We start from the raw sequence: 21,888 nt of genomic DNA on the forward strand, positions 1-21,888 counted from the left end.
ACATATTCATCTACTTCTCCTTCTGCTTTTTCTTCCTTTTCCTCCTCCTCTTGCGCTTTTCCTCCTCCTCCTCCTGCCTTTTCTGCTGCTTCTCTTCGTTCTGCTGCTGCTACTTTGGCTTGTTTCCATTTCTCTGCTCTGACTTTTGCTTTTGCTGCTTCTCCTTCTGCCGCAGCTTCTCCTTCCTCCACTGTGACTATGTCTCCCTCTTCCCTCCCCACCCTGCCTTTCTCTTCCCTCCTCTTCTTTCTCCCCTTCCTTTTCTCCCCCTGCTCTTCTTCTTCAGCTCCTGCTTCTTCTATTTTTGCTCCTTCTGCTTCTTCTCTTGCTGTTCTTGTTTCTCCTTCCAGGGCTACAACGTCTACCTCTCTTCCTCTTCCTTTCTCAGTTTCTCGCTCTTCCTCTGCATCTGCGTGTGTCTGTGTGTGCAGCTTCTGCTTTCTGAGCATCTACTTCTGCTTTGCATGTTTCTGCCACTTCTCCTTCTGCCTTTCCTGCTGCTTCTGCTGCTTCCATGCCCACTTCTTCTTTTCTGCCTCTGCCTCAGCGGCTGCTGCTGTTGCTACGCCTTCCTTCTTTTTTCCTTCCTCCTCTTCCTCTTCCTTCATCTTCCTCCTCTTCTGTGGCCTTTGCTTCTGGTTCTGCTTTTTCTGCTCCCTTTCCTTCTCCTCCTGCTCTGTCTTCTCCTCCTCCTGTCTTCTTCTTCTCTTCCTCCTGTTTTCTCCTCCTTCTTGTCTTCCTCCTCCTGCTGCTCAGTTTTGAACATGCTGAATTTAAGGTGCCTGTGAAACATTTACTTATACCTTCTCTAGGGCTTTCCAGTGTTCTTTAAGAGCTTCAAAATTTCCACCAACTTGGGACTTGCTGGCTAACCTTCAGAACAGTCTCTTTTAGTAGGTAGCAGATAATAACAAGACTTCACAAAGGAGCAGTACTCTACAATTAACCCAGTATTTACAAACCCATTATTTTATTAGTAGAACAGGGAAACTGAGGCTCAGAGAAATTCCCATACTTTGCAAGGCTGCATAGAAATAAGTGAAGCTTTTATAAGAACCTAGAGCCCCTTTTCCCAGGGTTTGCCATAGGGCCTTACTTTTTAAAAATTTGTTATTTTAATAGACTTTATCTTTTTAGAAGCAGCTATAGGTTGACAGCAAAATTGAGAGGGAAGTACACAAAGTCCCAACAGGACCTTATGTTTTTACAGAGCTTAACAAGTCCCTTTGTATCCATGATATTTCATCTGTTTAGGAATCACTTGAGAGGATGTCAGCTCAGAGAGGGAAGGGATTCAGTTATGCCCACACAGCAAGGCAATGCCACCTCACTGGGGTGAGGGCCCCTAGCCCTTGTCCAAGGGCTCAGGAAGGACCAGTGCCATTCAGAAAAGTAGTGAGGCAGTGAGTGGTAGGTGTGGGCATTGAGCCAGCTTCTCTTAGTATGTCACCAGTCCCTCCCACTCACATCCCGGCATGACAGAGTCATCCAGATCTGGTTCTCTGAGTTTTTCCATCCTTAAGGAAAATTCTAGTGACCTAAATCTGGGCCAGAAAACCAATAAACACAGGAGTTGCTTTTTAAGAAAAACTCAGTTGATAGGCTGAAAGTGCCACGAGGCCACAGGACAATTAGAGTATGCTGGGCTCCAAATGCTGAGCAGATGCCATCCTGGTTGGGAGCCAGGCCCTGGGAATAGAAACACCAGCCCTCTGTGCCAGCCCTGGCAGGGCCCTGGGAGGCAGCTGGTCTCCAGCCAGTTGCTCCCCTCTGTTGCCAGCACTGCACAGGCCCCAGGGGAATGAAAATTGAATTTGGCAACATTCACATTCTTGTCTTTGGAGAGTGGGTGAGAGTTGCACCCTGGGAAGTAGATTATCAGCCAGCCCCATGAGGGGAGGGCTCACGTTCCTTTACTCGCCATCATGTCTCCAGGGTCAAAATCAGTGCCTAGCATATAACAGGTGCTCAGAAATGTTTGTTACTGACTTTCTACACACTGAAGACAGGGAAGAGAGCTTTCACCACTTTCTAAGGTTTCCAATTCCCAGATCTTTATGTTTGTAGGACTCTAGATGGCTTCTGATTAAGTACCTATTGTTGAGGGGGACTGTGGGGAGTGGTTGTCCAAATAACAAGAGAATGGCTTCCACAGTCAGGTTCCATTTTAGAGGAGGCTCAGGGTGGAAGTAGTTTGAAAGGGAAGAGGCAGCCCGGCTGAGTCTTGGGTCTTGCAGGAAGGGAGGAAAGGGGATGCCAGAGAGATGTCTTGGGCATGGGAAGAGAGCCTAGGGCTTAACTATAGAAGGGCCTGTGGACATCCTCTTGCTAGTTGTCCATTCACCAAGCATCTGTCTGTGGGCCTCTTCTTCGTGATGGGCTCTCCTGGGAAAGTACTGCATCTCTGTAGAGACAGTGCTCCTTTCAGAGTAAGTGCTTTGAAGGGTGTGCTTAGAAGACATACCTTGCAATCTGGAGTGTAGATGGCCAAAGACACAAAGAGCCCCTGTGCACAGCCTCCCTGAACAGGGCAGCCCCACCCTAGAGGCTCCACTGGGGTCACTTCTGCCTACAAATAAGGACATGCTGCGAAACATGCTGACCAGTGCCTGCAGTGTGGGGCAGAGAAAGTAGCAGATGGTTCAGGAAGACAGGAGGAAGCCTGTGGAGGGGGCAGCACCAGAGCTGGCCCTTGAAGTGTGTGGCAGACTTGGCCATAGAAGGGCAGCATAATCAAAGGCGAAGAATCAGGAGTGTTGTGTGAGTCACAAGTTATCTTGTTTGGCTTGAGGCTCAAGGAAGTGGGAGCTGAGGTTGGAAATGTAAACCTAGGCCAGGCAGAGCACCATGGCTCACACCTGCAATCCCAGCACTTTGGGAGGCTGAGGCAAGAGAATCGCTTAAAGATGGAGTTTGAGACCAGCCTGTGCAACAAAGCAAGACCCCATCTCTAAAAAAGTTTTTTAAAAATTAGCCTGGTGCAGTGGCATACACCTATAGTCTCAGTTACTCGGGAGGCTGAGGCAGAAGGATGGCTTGAGCCCATGAGCCCAGGCATTCAAGGTTACAGTGAACTATGATTACACCACAGCACTCCATCCTGGATGACAGGACAAGCCCTGTCTCTATAAACAGATAAACCAGCCAGGCACGGTGGCTCACGTCTGTAATTCCAGCACTTTGGGAGGCAGAGGTGGGTGGATCACGAGGTCAGGAGATAGAGACCATCCTGGCCAACATGGTGAAACTCTGTCTCCACTAAAAATACAAAAAAAAAAAATTAGCTGGGCGTGGTGGCACGTGCCTGTAATCCCAGCTACTTGGGAGGCTGAGGCAGGAGAATAGCTTGAACCAGGGAGTCGGAGGTTGCAGTGAGCCCAGATCACGCCGCTGCACTCCAGCCTGGCGACAGAGTGAGACTCGGTCTCCAAAAAAACAAACAAACCAGTAAACAAGGTCAGAGATGTATGTGTCCTCCCCACGTCCCTCCCCTTTTTTTGACTTCTGGTGAAGAAAATTAGAGGATTAAGTTAATCAGATCCTGCAGTTCATGACATATTATCATCATTGGTCCCTACACATTCCCTCTCTTGATTTGCTTATGTATTCTCATTTCCCCATCCATAGCGGGATGGCTTGCTTCTAATACATTTGCCATCCTTCTTGGTGTTTGTGCATGTTCTTATATAAGTGATATTGGTGCCTAGTTCTTAGGATGCATGTTGCTTTAATGTATGTAAATGATTTGGGATTTCGTATATGTTATTCTGCTGCTGGCTTTTTTATTTGGCACTAGGATTTTAAGATTCATTCATACTACCAAGTGTGCGTACAGGCAATGACTTCTAAGGGCTGTGTAGTACCACTGAAGTACACCCACTACATCCTGTCCACGCCCAGGGGTGGACATCCATGTCGCCCACAAGTGGTTCCTTCGCAAAGGAGCGCCATGTTGAGAGCTGATTTTTAGGCAGGCTGGTGGCCTGACAGGGCTGACGCGTGATCACCAGTCAATGAGACACTGGTGAGCCCAGCTTGGATGTGTCCAGCTTGAGTTAAGTGGCTGTGACTTCAGGTACTTAAGGGACCTGCACGGCCTCTTACAGGCGGTCTGCATTCTTGGTAACGCGTAATGTAGTGACTCATGGGACAAATATTAGGTCTCGGTCCTATCTCGGTCCTAGCTTTGAAAGGACAATGTGTTTTTGATGCATAAGAGGAAGTTTAGGAAGCAGCCCAGGAGGTCTGTTTTCCCGAAGGTTGGGCTGTGAGTAAACGTGGTCTTTGGTGTGATGCAGGGAAAGGGCGGGGGAGGGGTGGCACATACCCACAGCAATCCGGGGGAATGGCATTGAACTGGAAAAGTATGTGTGTGCATGTAAGTGTGAGTGTGAGCATGAGCATGAGTGTGTGTGTGCCAGAGTGTGTGAGAGTGTGACTAGTCCGGAAGGGCAGGACATGGAGGTGGCATAGGGACAGGGTGTGGTTATGAGACTGTCTTCTTTCTCTCTTTTACCCATCCAACCTTGCCACGACTTAGCCTGCTGCTGGATCCCCTCTGAAGCTTCTCACTGAGGAGCCACAGTAAACTGTTATTCTTCATTTAACTGGGTTGGTTCCTGTGTATGCTTCCTGTATTTCTGGAGAATTTGTTTTCAATTTAGGGAGACAGTCCCTCTCTAAAAGAGCCCAGCAGCGCCACTGTCTGCACAGCACATCTGTCCATCTGAGCACATAAAGAGGCCGGGTGTGGTGGCTCAAGCCTGTAATCCCAGCACTTTGGGAGGCCGAGGTGGGTGGATCATGAGGTCAGGAGTTCGAGACCAGCCTGGACAACATGGCAAAACCCTGTCTCAACTAAAAATACAAAAAATTAGCTGGGTGTGGTGGCGGGTGCCTGTAATCCCAGCTACTCAGGAGGCTGAGGCAGGAGAATTGCTTGAACCCGGGAGGCAGAGGTTGCAGTGAGCCAAGATCATGCCACTGCACTCCAGCCTGGGCGGTAGAGGGAGACTCCATCTCAAAAGAAAAAAAAATAATAATAATAATAAAAAAAGAAGGTCTTGCAAAGGCACTCAAGCGGCCGAGGATGCGGTTTTACTTCTCAATGTGCGCCTTTCAGTCTGGCCAAGGCTTGGAGGGGGCAGGCAGGGGAAAGGGCATCAATGTGACGCAGTCCTAGGATCCCAGGCATTTCCTCTCCACCTCCAAGACCCACAGATGACGTCTCCAAGGCAGGTTGCAGACTGGATCCAACAGAGGTCCTGGGAATCTCTACGTCACCTCTATTAATTATTTCCATGCATGTCACATCCCTTGGAAAACCCTGTCAGTAAAAGAATGAGCGTGGTTCCTCAGTTTCCTCCACGTGGAATGCAGCTACTTCCACAGTGACATCAGCATTGGAGATGCCTGCAGCTCTGGGGCTGGCAGTTCCCCGAGGGTGGGGCCCATGCCCATCCTGTTCACCGCTGGACCACAGCATCTAACACAATGCCTGGCATATAGCATAAAATATAAATTCAATATGAATTGAGCAATATCTGAAATTAAGTGGCAGGGACCAGAGAAAGAATCTGATTTTACAGGGAAAACGAGATTAAGAGAGTTGAAGGAGGAGTTTCTCAATTTTATTATTGAAAGTTTCTGGTAAATTATTTGATATGACGCTTTGACAGGACACCCTTAAGTTATGGGCAGCTTTGATTGCTAGAATGTTCTTCTTTAGAAGCAAGCAAACACTCCTTGATGGAATACCCGCTGGATGTTCTGCTCTGGATGAAGCCTCAGGGCTACTATATATACAGTATAATATATAGTTATATATCATATATTTAACATATATTATATATATTAATATATATATTTATATATATATATATTTAGAGGCAAGTTCTTGCTCTGTCATTCAGGGTGGAGTGCAGTGGCATGATCCTAGCTTGCTGCAGCCTTGAACTCCTGATCTCAAGTAATCCTCCCACCTCAGGCTCCTGAGCAGCTGGGACTATAGGTGCACACCACTATGCCCAGCAACTTTTTTTTTTTAGAGATGGGGTCTTGCAAGCGATGCTTGCACCTTGACCTCCCAAAGTGCTGGGATCACAGGTGTGAGCCACCCTGCCTGACCCAGAGCTAATATTTTGGAGCATCTTCTCCGAGCTGGGCATTGTTTTAGGTGCCCTACTTGCATTACCTTATTTAATTCTTATTGCAGTCCTTTGAAATAAATCCCCAGTTAGCAGAAAAGGAATCTAAAGTTTAGAAGGGCAAATGCTTTAAGCAAAGTAAATGGCCCCGCTTTCAGCTGGGGAAGCCGCTGAGAGGACATATTGCATTTAGAGGAGAATGAGAGATGCCCTTCAGACTTTCGGCCCTTCACTTTTAGATCAATTCCACTCTTTACAGGAGATTTACATTTTATTCTTAGTGCTTTTCTGAAAGTCCCAACTATTTTTAAATTTTTTATAGTTAGAATATAAATTAATGTATATAAAAATAAAATGGAATTTTAAACAGAAAGCTGGCTTGAAGATTTTGTAATGAGCTTACTATTTGAATAATGACACAGAATTCATGTTAACACAAACAATGCACCTTAAAGTAAAACCCATTGACAGAGGTTGCAAGTGAAAGACTGTGAAGTGATGCATATAGTTGCTATATTTAAGCTATTAAGGGCTCAAGGGTATTCTTTTGGCTTTAGGATTGCCTTGGAAAGAAATCAAACTCAGAAACAGACAAGCCAAGCCCACTGTATTCTTGCAGACACCTTCAGGTGATGGGAAGGGCCGCCCACTCTTGCAGGTCCTCCTTGGCTGATGCAGGCTTTCCTTCGCCCTCCCTAGGATGGCCTCTGAGGCCCTCTACCTTCCACTTCCCTCTGTTCTCTCCATTGCTCAAGATTTCTCACCTAAGAGGCCTTTTTTCCCCTGACATGACCAGGCTATTCGTATTCCTGGCTCAGAGCCTTTGCACTTGCTGTTGCCTGTTCTTGGGACTCCTCTTCCCCAGATCTTTACATGGCTGACTCCCTGTCTTCATTAAGGTTCCGGTTCTGGCATCCCATTCTCAGGAAGCCTTGCCTGATGATCCTCGCTGAAGAGGTGCCTTTCTGCCTCCCTGCTCTAGCTATCCTGGCCACTCTGTATCCCATAACAGAATATGACTCCGTTCTATTGTCTTGATAACACTTGTCATATGTCAAATGATCTTATGCGTATAATTGCTTAGGTGTCACTCACCACCTTTCCTTTTGGACCACTCAGTGAAAGCAGGCACTTTTTCTTGTTCACCATTGTTTCGCCAGCACCTACGCTGTGCTGTGTACAAAGGATGTGCTTAGCAAGCATTTGTCAATTACATCAATGACTGAATACTTGGATGAGTGAATGAGCCAGCTAAACTGGAGGTAGTACAGTAAAAAGGAATCTGGACTGAGGAATGAAAAGATGCCATAAAAGTTCTCACCTCCTCGCTCCATCAACACAGGGGCCATTGATTTTTGCAAAAACCCCTTAATCTCTTTAAGCCTCAACTTCCTCATCAGAAAAATGGGGATAACAACACCTTCCCTTTGTGCCTCCCCAGGTTGTGAGTGAGGAATGGATGCCATTGTTAGTGGCTTCCGTTGTGCTCAGTGGAAACACGCGTCTACAGGTAGGATGTAGAGGAACAGCCCAATTCAGCTGTCTTGTGGATTTCAGGTTGTTTTTTTTTTTTTCCAAGCAACAACTGAGTGTTTCCTGAGTACTATTAGATCCCCAGAGCTCCTAGGGACTGGGATCTGCATAAGAGGCAAGGGCCTGGCCCTTGATTTAATTGGGGAGTAATTAGTGAGCAATGCCAGCCCTTTATTAGTCATGGTCTAATAAGCTGAAATGAAGTAAGGCCAAAAAAATCCATTAACTATAGCCATATTTACACTTTCGTTGTCAGCCACACCATTGTTGGTTTAAAACAAGCCGCCTTTAATTTATTATAGTCATTATTTCTGTCTGGAAGAGAAATTCAGGAAGGAACCTGAATTTCGTAAGTATGCGTGCAATGATTACAGTTGAAGGGAATCTATGCTTGGTGGATATTTTTCAGAACCAGTGAATCTCAGAAGAGTAGAACTTTTACTACTAAGAAAGAAACAGGTCTCACACTGCACTAATAAAGAAGGTCCTAGGAACTATGTTTGCAAAGAGACTTCCCTTTTGGTCTTAACTGCTAACTCTAACACACCAGGAACCTAATTATTTGGGAGATAGGACTTGGAAATAAGAAAGAAGAGAGTGAGGTATGAGCTTGACAGGACCAAGCCTCTCAGGCTGGGGTGAAGATGGCACACTTTGGTGCAGTGAGGAGGCTGGCCTGCCTGGAGTGGGGTTTGTGCCGAGAGGCAGCGAGAGATGCTGCTGGGAGCATGTGGAGAAGGGCTTTGAATACCAGGGCAAGGAACATTGTGGTAGATCGTGTTTTTCAAACATTGCTGCAACAATATGTTCATCCTACATTCTCTTCTTAAAATGTGATCCTGCTACCCCGCCCACTGCAGGCTGTGGTCTCTCTGCCTCTCTCTGGAACACAGGAGGAACTTTGCTACTGCCTTGACCAACAGAATACGGGGGAAGCGACACTGTGTGAATTACAAGGTTAGGTCGTACAAATTCTATGCACTTCCTTTTTTTCTCTCTTGGGACATTTTCTCTTGGAACCCAGTCACCACGCTCTGAAGAGGCCCAAATTGGCCCACGTTGAGAGATTACATGCAGAGGCCAGGTACAGGTGATCTGGCAGTAGTAAGCTGAAGACCAGAATTAAACATGAGACATGTAAGTGAAGATAACTCCAGCTACTGCCAGCCCCCAGCAGTTGAGTACACCCCCAGTCTTTATGTCTTCCCACATGAGGCCCCAGCTATGGTGGAACAGCAATAAACCACCCTGCTGAGTCCTGTTTAAACGCCTAGCCCTCAGCATCGGCAAGATAAGGGCTGGTTTATGCCGCTCCCAGATGGTTGTCTCATGGGGTTATTTGTTAAACAGAAAGAGAAACTGGAAGGAACACACACTTCAGTGGGAGGCATTAAGGATAGAGGCACACTCTGAGCCATGCCAGGAACCCATAGCACAGGGCACCCTGAGCTGCCGGCCTCACTGACAGTCATAGCAGTCATCTTTGCTCCTCTGGTCGTGGTAATTCTCAGAAGGTTTCCATGGATAAACATGGGGCCGGTGGTGCAGAGACTGCTTGCCATCTCTCTCCACAAATGAAGAAACTGAGACTCAGTGAGAGTAAGTGGCTAGCTAAAGTCCCTACAGTGGGTGAGTGGACCAAGCCAGCATCTCCCACACCCAGCAAAGCACCATCTAATTCTTCCTATTTCACTGGCTTCGGTACCCTCCCTGTCTCCTGCCCTTCCCTGATAGATGAAGAAACTCTGGCCAGAGAACCTCCATGCCTTGTTCAAGGTCCCTAAAACAAGCAAACAACATCCAGCGACTGCTGGGCACCATGCCGCTTGCAGGGACGTGGGTTTCTCTGGTTGACTACAGTGACCCTGGTGTCCACCATGACTATTGTGATGTCATAGCTTGTCTAGACTAACTCCTCATTATACCCATGGGCAAGCCAGAGCCTAACCATTTTTAAGGTCCATCTACCTGCCACCTTCTCAATAAAGCCTTCCCTGATGTCTCCACCACTAATAATTAATCACCTTCTCCGTGAGCTCCAATAACACTTTGTTCACAACTCTACCATAGCATATTATATGGAAGTATCTCTACTTATATATCCAGTGATTAATGCTGGCTGTCAACTGGGCCTTTAGCTGGGCTGTTGCCAAGACACCTACAATGACCTCTCCATGTAGTCTCTCCACATTAGAGACAACTGATAAGTGTTAATGAACTAGAAATGCACCTGCAGGTCCAATAACCAACTGGAGAATCTGAGTGTGTATAAGGGGACAGAAGCAGTGCTCATGTGGGTATCTGGGGGCAGGGAGGGAGGGAAGAGAGTTTGAGTTAAAACGAAATGACTTTTCATTTCCCTCGGCAACCCCGAGAGTCTGGGTTTTCTTCTGGAATGTTTTGCGTGACCCACTCTGGTAGCACGCTCTCTGCCAGTACATCCTGACAGAAAGCTAACAATTAGGGCCACGGTAACCAGAAACAGAGCTGGAAGGGCTGCCCAGGGCAGGCAAATGGAGCCTGGCAGTGTGGTCTGCACCATGCTAAGTCAGGGATGTCTGCAGGCCTGGCCAGAACCCTTGTGGCTGTGGCGTATTTAGGATGATCGACAGAGGCTGGGCCGGCCTGTGTCCCAGCCAGTGATGGGCTGCGAACCAGAAGGCTGGAGCAGATCTCAGGCCGGCCACTTCTTCCAGTTCAGTGAGCTATTTTTTTTTTTTTTAATTTTTTTAAATTTTAGATGGAGTGTCACTCTGTCGCCCTGGCTGGAGTGCAGTGGCGCGATCTCGGCTCACCGCAAGCTCCACCTCCCGGGTTCTATTGATTCTCCTGCCTCAGCCTCCTGAATAGCTGGGGCTACAGGTGTGTGCCACTGCGCCTGGCTAATTTTTGTATTTTTAGTAGAGATGGGGTTTCACCGTGTTGTTCAGGCTGATCCCGAACTCCTGATCTTGTGATCCGCTCGCCTTGGCCTCCAAAAGTGCTGGGATTACAGGCGTGAGCCACCGCGCCCAGCAAGCCTCTACCACGTGATGTCACAGGTGTGGGCCCAGCAGTGCGCAAGTAAGACCCAGCTCCTCCACGCCAGCTTGCCCATCACTTGGAAACTTACATTGCCTCTCTTGGGCTTACTTTTCTTGTCTGTAAGAATTGGGCACCTGTGAGACATTTAGCGTGGTGGACACATGGCCACGCCGTGCATTCTGGCTGAGAGCAAGTGTTCTCAGCCATCTCCCTCAGACCCTAACTCCACAGACCTCCCTTTCTCAGCAGGGTGACTAACAGACCATCAGAGTGGCAGGAAATTGGAGAATCGCTATGACAGTCACCTAGCCTGGCTGGCAGCATTGAAAGAACAAACAAGTGAGCCTCCAGAATTAAGGAATTAAGGAGAAAAGCAGCCCCGACTTCAGAGGGTGATGGAAAGTTTGCAATAGATAAGAATATTGAGCTGAGAGAGGGAAGGGAATAAGCAATCTCAACTAGTCGGTTTCCTTCCCAAAGTCCTCTTCAGGTGATTTTTTCTCAGGAGGTTCAAAGCACTTGCCAGCTCCCTCTGAGGTGGCTTCGCCCCTGCCCCTGTGGTGAGCGTTAGTCAGATGGGGATGATGGGGACTTGCCGCTCAGGCAGAGCAGACAGGCTCCGTGGGGCGGCGGGGACAGCACCGGAGAGGCCAGCGGAGTCGGGTGGCTGTGTTCGAGGCCCGTCTCTGGATAAGCTGCTTTCTCTGAGGCTCGGCTTTCTCATTGTGTCTGTAACGTGAGAGGTCGGCCCGTGGTCGCACGGACCCTGCTCCCATCCTGCCTCGCTGTTCCTTTGCATCTGCAGCTCCCCCTCTCCCTGCCCTTCAGCTCTTACTGCACACACTCACCCCTGCTTCCATTCTGGTTTCTCCTCTCCTCCCTCATCCCAAATGGTGCCCACTGCAAGTCACTCCTTCTCCATCTCTGACTGCAACTGGCCCTTCCTTGTCAAAAACCCTTCTTCCTCCAGCTCTGGGCAAGCCCTCCCTCCTGTTCTCCTGAGCAATCAGATGCCACACAGGTTACTACAGTGCAGCCCTCTCAGCTCTGACTACTTATAAGACACCCTGGGCTCTGTTTAAACCTGAAAGCTTGATTCGCCCCAAGCCAATGGAATCCAGTGTCTTTTCAAAGCCTCCTGAAGGATTCGAATGCGCTCCCAGGGCTGAGAACTAAGGTGATCGACACCTCTGTCCCATGTGGATTAACCTCCTCCCTTTATGAAAACAAATTCAAGGCCCTTCAAAAGCCTTTTTTTTTTTTTTTTTTAGACAGAGTCTCAGTCTGTCGCCCAGGCTGGAGTGCAGTGGCTCCATCTTGGCTCACTGCAACTGCCCGGGTTCAGTCGATTCTCCTGCCTCAGCCTCCTGAGTAGCTGGGATTACAGGCATGCGCCACTATGCCCAACTAGTTTTTTGTATTTTTAGTAGAGGCATGGTTTCACCATGTTGGCCACGCTGGTCTTGAACTTCTGATCTCAAGTGATCCACCTGCCTCGGCCTCCCAAAGTGCTGGGATTACAGGCGTGAGCCACTGCATTGGGGCCAAAAGCCATTCTTAGTGACATCTCCCGTGTTTGGTTGGCTTTTGTCTTTTTTTCTTTTCTTTATTTAAAAAGCCTTTGGCCATCAAGCCCTGGGAGTTGGTGGCATTCCTCAGTCAGCTCACAGAGCATTTGCATGACTGGTCCCTGCACGTCCCCTCTTTTCTTGTGCTAAAGGTGATTATCCCCAGGCCCGAATCCTATTCTTTTTTTTTTTAACCCATAAACCATCATTTTGATATGTTTACCTTTTTGTTTGAACATGTTCTTGCAAAGTGTGTTCTTCTGTGTATATGTACTTTTACGTATGGCAATGACAAGCCCTGTGGTCCCTGCCAGTGACTTGGCTTCCTGATGCTCCATAGGTACATCTTCCATAAAGACCGTGCCCTGAGCTCACCATTCCTCTTTCTGAGAGAGCTGAGGCAGTTCTTCCGTCAGGGGAGCAACCATTGTTCTAGGCTCAAAGCAAGTCTGAGAGAGACGCACACGTGTGGGATTCTAGGACCTTGACCCTCCACCGCAAACAGAGGCACTCACCTCTGCATTCTGGGAAACGGCAGTCTGTGTGTCAGCCAGATAAACACGTAAGTGCAGGGGCATCTGACAAACAGCTGTCCCCACCGACCTTGTTTTGTTGGTCCCATTTTCACAACTGCTGATGTGGCTTCCCGAGTTCCTGGCCACTTGAATAAACAACCAAGAGCAGCAGCCTCGACACCCGCAGGACCCTGCGCAGGCCGCACCGGGCAGCTGTCCGTCAGCACCCCTGTGCACACAGAGAGCAGGCAGCAGACCAGGGCCCTGGACGGCTGGTACCGACGCCCTCCATCTGTCCGTCTGTCCCCAGGGCTGGGTGGACGGGGAAATCTCTTTACAGTGCAGACAGCGGAGCCTGGTGCTGAGACCATCTGACCTGATCTTGAAAGGGCTGCATTCTCCTGCCACTCTCTGGCAGATTCCAGCTTGGGGCCTGTTTTCTGGAGCTAGCTGTCTCATGAACCCCAGCTTGCTGGCTGGGAGATCCAGCCAGGTCAGTTTTATGGCCAAGAGAGCAACCAGTTTTATGGCCAAGAGAGCAACCAGTTACTATCTCGAGCTGGAGAAAATGGATTATCTTTAGTCCTTCTGTGCAAAACTAAAACCAAAATGTTTCTGTTTTTGGTTTGGGAGTGATGCATCTGGGCAGAGGGGTGGGGTGTTAGACTCAGTCCATGCCCCTCATTTTGCAAGGCTGAAACTGAGGCCAAAGGGACTTGCTCAGGGTCACAGAGTTGCAGAAAAGCCCCCAGTCAAACTCAGCGGTCCTGAACCCCAGGCTGTCCTTTCAATTCCCCAGCCTTTGTTCCAGGTTTCATCCCCCACAGGGCTGCTTGTCCTCATCAGTGCACAGTAATCTGAGGCTCTGCAGGAGGGGGCCGCCTTCTCTTTCATGCTGTGCTGTTGAGCGTAGACCACAAAACGTGGAATAACTTGCCCAGGGTTTCTGTCCAGCTTTGCTGTGTATTTCAATCTTTTGAGCTTCAGTTTCCAACTCTGGGGAGAAGGGCTAACAAGAGTTATGATATATGCATCAGGAGCTTTAAAATAGTCATAGCCTTTAACCCAGTGATTGGACTTCTGGGAAATTATCCTGTAAAAGTGACTGAAAAAGCTTTATGCTCACAATGTTCATTGTGCACATAAGAAAAATGAATCTCCTAAACAGTTTCAAACTCACAAACAGAGCATGATCCCAGCTGGGTTAAAAAAAAAAAAAAAAAGGGAAGGAGGCCAGGCGCGGTGGCTCATGCCTGTAATCCCAGTACTTAGGGAGGCTGAGGTGGGTGAGGTCAGGAGTTTGAGACCAGCCTGGCCAACACGGTGAAACCCCATCTCTACTAAAAATACAAAAATTAGCCGGGCGTAGGGGCGGATGCCTGTGATCGCAGCTACTCAGGAGGCTGAGGCAGGAGAATTGCTTGAACCTGGAGGCGGAGGTTGCAGTGAGCTGAGATTGCGCCACTGCACTCCAGCCTGGGCTATAAGAGCAAGACTCTGTCTCAAATTAAAAAAAGAAAAAAGAAGGAAGTAAATAAACAATACCCAGGGTTGCTCAGGTGATGGGTTTATAAATAATAGTTTCTTTATTCTTTTACTGTTTCAAAATGTTTTACTGTGTATCTACCATCATCCCTCACTTAACAATGGGAATGTGTTCTGAGAAATGCATGGTTAGGCAGTTTTATTGTTGTGTGAACATTGCAGAGTGTACGCAAACTTACATGGCATAGCCTATTACACACCTAGGCTCTGTGGTGTAGCTTATGGCTCTTAGCATACAAACCTGTACAGCATGTTACTGTACTGAATACGGTAGGCAACTGTAGCACAATGGTAAGCATTTGTGTCTCTAAATATAGAAAAGGTACAGTAAAAATACAGTGTAAAAGAAAATAAAATGTATACCTTGGCAAGGTATAGATTTTAAAATGTGTACATAGTAAGTGCCCTGAACCTATATACCTGTACAGCGCATTTACCATGAATGGAGCTTGCAGGATGGGAAGTTGTTCTGGGCAAGTCAGTGAGTGAGTGAGTGTGGAGTGGATGAGAAGGCCTGGGAGTTGCTGTACATGACTGTAGACTTTATAAACACAAGACACTTTGGGTACACTACATTTACTCAGAAATTTTATTTCTTCGAAATAAATTAATCTTAGCTTACTGTAACCTTTTTACTTCATACATTTTTAACTTCTTAAACTTTTTGACTCTTTTGTATTATAATAACACTGAGCTTAAAACACAAATGTATTGCACAACTGTATACAAATATTTTCTTTCTTTTTTTTTTTTTTAGACAGAGTCTCACTCTGTCACCCAGGCTGGAGTGCAGTGGCACAATCTTGGCTCACTGCAACCTCCCACTCCTGGGTTCAAGTGATTCTCCTGCCTCAGCCTCCCCAGTAGCTGAGACTACAGGTGCATGCCACCACGCCCAGCTAATTATTTTTGTATTTTTTTTTTTTTAGTAGAGACCGGGTTTCACCATGTTGTCCAGGCTGGTCTTGAACTCCTGACCTCATGATCCACCCACCTTGGCCTCCCAAAGTTCTGGGACTACAGGCATGATCCACTGCACCCGGCCCATATTTCCTTTCTTTATATCCTTACTCTATAAACTTTTTCTATTTATTTATTTTTATTTTATAAATTTTTTGTTATAAAGACGCAGACACACACATTAGCCTAGGCCTGTACTGGGTCAGAATTATGAATATGGCTACCTTCTACCTCCACGCCTCATCCTACCGGAAGCTCTTCAGGGGCAGTAGTGTGAATGGAGCTCGTGTCTCCTATGATAATAGTGTCTTCCTCTGGAATACCTGCTGAAGGACTACCTGAGGCTGTTTCACAGTTAACTTAAAAAAAATACAAAATTATACTCTAAAATAATGATAAAAGGTGTAGTGTAAAAATACTAGACGATACGAAGTTTTTGGCTCTATTATAATTTTATGGGACCACTGTTGTTGATGGAGTCTGTCAATGACCAAGATGTTACCATGTGGCACATGACTGCATATAAAGAAGGAAACATTTAAAATTCTAGCCTGTTCTACAGTGTTCTAAGCCAGTTTTTTCAACATTGATTATCAGATTAATTCTCACCACAGCCCCGGAGTTAGGTATGGACTTGAACTCCATACCTCATTTACAAATGAGGAGGCTGAGGCGAGGGGAGTGAAGAGACTGTTTCTACCTGGGAGTGGAGGGGCCAGCAAGGGACCAGGCTTCTGGCTGTGGTGACAGGGCTCCTGCCATCAACATGCCTGCCCCTTACAGCACAATGCCAAGACTAACCAAGGATGGGGCAGGGCGAATTGTTAGGCAGCCTGAGACCTGTATGTGAGTGGGACAGACAGCAGAGGGGGTGCCTGGGGTTCCTGACCCCCTTCCTCTGGCTAAAGCAGAGAAAGGGCTAGACACAGGCAGTATCCACAGAGAGGCTACGTGGTGCCTGAACTTGGGCCTGTGACTTTTTTTTTTTTTTTTTGAGACAGAGTTTCGTTCCTGTTGCCCAGGCTGGAGTGCAATGGTGCCATCTTGGCTCACTGCAACCTCTGCCTCCCGGGTTCAAGCAATTCTCCTGCCTCAGCCTCCCAAGTAGCTGGGATTACAGGCACCTGCCACCATGCCCGGCTAATTATTGTATTTTCAGTAGAGATGGGGTTTCATCGTGTTGGCTGGCTAGTCTTGAACTCCCGACCTCAGGTGATCCGCCTGCCTCGGCCTCCCAAAGTCCTGAGAGGCATGAACCACAGCGCCCGGCTGGCCTGTGGCTTTTAAAAGCAGGGCTTTGTCCTTGAATTCATAAAGTGGTCACTGAGTTGCATCATCGGGGGGGGGTGGGGGGTGGCGGGAAGAGGGTCAGCAGTGCCAGGAGCAGGTAGGATACCATTTCCAAATCACGTACCACCGAACAACCATTTTCCGGTCTAGAAAATAATAGCAGCCGGCCCTCATCTGGCGGCCTCTTTCCCTGGGGTTGTGGTGCCCCGAGGGTCAGAGAGCCTATTAAAGGTCCCTGGTGTTTCAGGCTGCCTTCACTCCCCCTTCTCACTCATTCTACTCCTTTTTGGAAGCTCAGAGCTCCCCAAGAGAGGAATGCAGGCCTGGTGGCTCTGGGTTAAGAAGGCTCAGACAGAAGATCCAAGCTGTCTCAGAAACTCACACAGAGGCTGGCAGGAGAGAAAGGACAGGCCACTTGGGCTCACAAGGTTGAGGGTCCAGGTATCGGCAAAGGGGAGGGAGCATGCGGCTTTGAACACGCGCTTGAGTGGTGCCTCAGCATCTCACCCTGCCCAGGTAGCACCGTTTTGCAGTATCCCCTCCAGTATCTCTGGGTAAGGTCTGCATTGCCTGAGCCCCTTGTCAGAGCACCTCCAATGTATGGGCAGTGGCTTTGTCATCAGTGCCCTGAAGGATAAGATGTCACCTTGTGGTGAGCGTGGGAAGACAGCCCTAGCAAGAGGCGGAGAAGGCACAGGCCTTTCCTGCATTTGGGTGTCTCACAGGGTCCGTCTCGCTGCAGTGTGGATGAAGAGTGAGTGTTGCAGGGAAGAAACCTCCCCTGGATGCCTGGCAGTGCAGGGTAATGGACAGAGCTCTTGAGGGTGAGATGCACCAGGATCCCCTGCATCGTGGGGAGCTTATTTAAAAATGCAGATTATGGGCTGTCCTCTGCGATTCTGGTTGAGTAGTCTGGGGCGGGGCCTAAGCATCAGTGTTTAAACATGTTCTCTGGACGATGCTGATGCCTGTGGTCCCTGGACCACACTTGGGGATCCCTTGACTAAAAGGTTAGCCTGACTTGCCCACAGCCAGATAGAACTACACAGGCTCCAGAATATGTCCTTGTACTGACACCATCTCGTCTCTGGTCCAGAAGCCCAATTAAGGCGCCCATATAATCCACCCCAAACAGGCATCTCCTCATTCTCCCAGATGCTGCTGAGATGTCTTTCTGGGAATTTCTGCATGTTCCCATGGGAAGGAGGATTTTATATATTCTCAGTGTTCAGTTTTGGGGGACAAAGTACACATAAGTGCTTCTCACCCTGGGTTACCTGGAACTCTAGTACTCCACGGTGCCATAAGCAAGTCCTTGAACTATTCCAAAAACTCTTTATTTTTTTATTTTTGAGATGAAGTCTCACTCTATCGCCCAGGCTGAAGTGCAGTGGTATGATCTGGGCTCACTGCAACCTCCACCTCCCAGGTTCAAGCGGTTCTCCTGCCTCAGCCTCCTGAGTAGCTGGGACTACAGGCGTGCACCGCCACACCTAGCTAATTTTTGTATTTTTAGTACAGGCGGGGTTTCATCATGTTAGCCACTGGTCTTGAACTCCTGATCTCAAGTGATCCACCTGCCTTGGCCTCCCAAAGTGTTGGTATTACAGGTGTGAGCTACCACGCCTGACCCCCCCAAAACTCTTAACTATAATAAAACTGTAGGGCTAATGTTGCTTTTGGTGCAAAACACATCCATTTAGTATGCAGACATTGGGCTGAATCCACTGCAGCGAACATGTATTAAGTCCTCACTGTGGGTTAGGCAGGGCTGGCCTGGAGTTTACATGTTTTCGTGTCACTGATTCATTAGCATATGGGTAAACAAGTTATTAATTAATGCACTCAAGCAGGCAATGTTGTCCGAAAGAAAGATTCCACACAGGGAACAAAATAATGACACTTAAAAGATTTGACTGGTGGAGAATGAGGTGCTGCTGGGGCCTCCTGCCTCCCACGGGATCCCAGCTTGCAGGGAACCTTGGGGACTCTGGGTCGTGCGGAGTTGGGGGCGTTCACCAGAGAGCGTTGTCATGGTCTGCAGGGAGCAGTTATCGAAGAATCAGGTCAAGTGGGGGTTTGCTGGCATTACCTGTGTTTCTGTAGTGGTCATTGCCGCGATAGTTCTTGCCATCGCCTTGCGGCGGCCAGGCTGTGAGCTGGAGGCCTGCAGCCCCGAGGCCGACATGCTGGATTACCTGCTGAGCCTGGGCCAGATCAGCTGCCGAGATGCCCTGGAGGTCACCTGGTACCACGCAGCCAACAGCAAGAAAGCCGTGACAGCTGCCCTGAACAGCAACATCACAGTCCTGGAGGCTGACGTCAATGTAGAAGGGCTCGGCACAGCTGACGAGACAGGAGCTCCCATCGTGGCACACCCTCCGGCTATCTACAGTGATGACGCACTGGAGCAGTGGCTGGATGGTGTGCTGGGCTCTTCCCAGAAGGGCATCAAACTGGACTTCAAGAACATCAAGGCCATGGGCCCCTCCCTGGACCTCCTGTGGTGGCTGACAGAGTGGGGCAAAGTCCGGCGGCCCATGTGGATCAACGCTGACATCTTAAAGGGCCCCGACAAGCCCATCTCAGCTGAGGTCAGTGCCACACAGTTCCTGGCCCTGGTCCAGGAGAAGTATCCCAAGGCCACCCTGTCTCCAGGCTGGACCACCCTCTACGTGCCCATGTTCCCAAACAGGACGTACACCCGAGCCATGGTGGAGAAGATGCACGAGCTGGTGGGAGTGGTGCTCCAGAGGGTCACCTTCCCTGTGCGGTCTTCCACAGTGCGGGCCGCCCAGCCCCACTCCAGCTGGCTGCTGAGCCAATCTGAGAGGTACAGCCTGACGCTATGGCAGGCTGCCTCGGACCCCATGTTGGCAGAGGATCTGCCCTACGTCCAGGATAACACTGCTGTCCACCACGTCTACTGTGACATCTTTGAGCCTTTCCTGTTGCAGTTCAAGCAGCTGGCCTCTACTTGGCAGGGTGCCATGAGGCTTAGAGAGGATGGCTGTAGAGCTGTGGCCTACAGAAGGTGTTTCATGAATAGCAGCCACCTCACCTTGGCGATTTGGGGCCCCACAGTGAATGCCACATGGAAACAAATGTACTACACGGGAGGCAGCCTGATCCCTCTTCTCCAGCTGTTCGAGGGTGATCGTCTTCTCAATGCTGCCCCAGGGGTACGGCAATGGTAACCCTCCCAGACACAGAAGGCATGATCCTGCTGGACACTGGCCTCAAGGGAACTGTGGCTGAGAACCCCGTGCCCACTGTTTGTGCTCCAAGTAGCAGCATCCTGAGGTTGGAGTCCTGCCTGCAGCAGCTGGCCACACATCCCAGACACTGGAGCGTCCATTTGCAAATAGTGGAGCCCGCAGCCCTCTGGCCGTCCCTGGCCTTGCTGGCATCCCTGTCCAGCCTTGGCCTCTTGCATCGGCCTGTGTGGATGGGGGCCAACATCTCCCACGGGAGTTTTTCAGTCCCTGGCCACATGGCTGGCAGAGAGCTGCTTACAGCTGTGGCTGAGGTCTTCCCCCATGTGACTGTGGCACCAGGCTGGACTCAGGAGGTGCTGGGCAGTGGCTACAGGGAACAGCTGCTCACAGATATGCTAGAGCTGTGCCAGGGGCTCAGCTTCCAGATGCAGGCCAGGCCACGGGGCCACAGCACGCCTGGAGCTGTTGCCAGGCTGCTGGCATCCTCCCCTGGGGCTACTGTCACAGTGGAGCACAGCCCAGCTGGGGGCAACTATGCCTGTGAGAGGACAGCGCTGCTGGGAGCCAGGGCTGTAGACAGAACCCGAATCTACTACAGGCTGCCCCAGGGGTACCACAAGGACTTGCTGGCCGGTGTTTGCAGAAACTGAGCACCCAGGGGTGGTGGGCCAGCAGACCCCAGGGTGGAGTCTTCCCATGGGGAGGCAGGAAGAAATAAAGACCTTTGCCTTTCTCCAGGCAAAACAAAACAAAACAGAAAGGTTTGAAACCCTGGTCTGGTTATCTAGCTTATTGTGTGTGGTCAATAGAAGCTTTTTAATAAATGAAAAATGTTTTACTCACTTTTTCACTCCTTTGCTAGAAAAGACAACTTGAAGTTTCCAAGAGAACAGTCTGTGCCCTGGCTATGTTTCAGAAATGTTCATTCTATTCAGTCCAGCTGCAGGGAAAAGGATTGTTGCTAGAAGAAAGGGCCTACTTTACACAGCTGTATCTAGGGAAGGCTGAGGGTTGCTCCCCATGGCCCTCTGGTTCTCCCCCTGACTGTTTTATGATCAGGCCCATGTGCAGCTGCTGGGATCCCTAATGATGCCTGATATATGGGGAGCTTAAGTGGCTACATTTAAGGCTTAGATATTAGCAGGGGACTCTTGCACTGTCTGAAGACGAGCGGTTGATGTATTCCATGTGCTGTAGTCTGCCAGCCCATTAGAATTTAATTAAGCACATTCTTTCCTGACAGCCTTATGGTGCTCAGGAGCAAGATGCTTTTGGCTTTGTGGCTGCATTTGGAACTCATTCTTTCTCCTTTTTTTCTGGAAGCTCTCAGCATCTCCTCTGCCTTCAGAGAACCTGTGGGGTGGTGTGTATCGGAATCATTCCTGGAGATTTTGAGTCAGTTGGTCTGGGACAGCTATCTTCCTTTTAATAATCCTCCGTAGGTGACTCTGAATTGCTCTGAGGCCTGAGACCTGCTGACCTCTGTAGGTTAATGATCCTTAAGCCAACACCTCCACTCCAGACCTCCCAAGCTTCAGACATACGCAACCTTCTGTCTTTTGGGCAGCTCCACCTGGAATGTCTAAGAGGCGCCTCAGGCTCCAAGTAGATGTCCTATAAGTTTTGGAGTCCCTCACTTGCTCTGTATTCAGTTCATTCTATTTATTTATTCTTTCTTCCAAAATATCTCTTCATTCTCTCACCTCCTAAGGAAAATTCTGCCTTTTGTAAACAAGGTCTAGTCACTGGAAGGAGAAGCTGTTTCTCTGATTCACCTGATTTCCCTTTTACTTGAGAATTTCTCCCTAACCATTGCTCCCATCTCATAAATAACTTATAATAACTTCGGCAGGGGCCTGTGATTTCCCCTGCATGCACGCATGCTTCTTCCCTTAGTTTCCTCTAGCACAGCTGAGACGAGGCTGGAAAACCTGACTGGATTTGTCCCACTGGCGACTCAGTGATAAGTGAAGGGAGATCAACACAGGGTGTATTGTGACCCAGGATACCTGGCATTCAGCACCTTTCCCTTTGAAGCCTGAAGGGCCTGCCTCACCTGAACTCCCCCTGGCATCCCTATGGCGGGTAC

At 49.0% G+C, this 21,888-nt stretch overlaps 1 protein-coding gene across 1 annotated transcript; it reads left to right on the forward strand.

Moving 5' to 3' along the window:
* The first annotated feature begins 18,614 nt into the window (after positions 1 to 18,614).
* On the forward strand, positions 18,615 to 20,498 carry LOC101142104 (protein FAM151A-like). Its single transcript, XM_019023194.4, is given in 3 exon segments — positions 18,615 to 19,566; positions 19,666 to 19,755; positions 19,758 to 20,498. Coding segments are annotated over 3 exon segments (1,734 nt in total). The 3' UTR covers positions 20,450 to 20,498.
* Positions 20,499 to 21,888: the final 1,390 nt, after the last annotated feature.

Source organism: Gorilla gorilla, chromosome 2 (genome assembly GCF_029281585.2).
Source record: "Gorilla gorilla gorilla isolate KB3781 chromosome 2, NHGRI_mGorGor1-v2.1_pri, whole genome shotgun sequence".
Taxonomy (NCBI): Eukaryota; Metazoa; Chordata; class Mammalia; order Primates; family Hominidae; genus Gorilla; species Gorilla gorilla.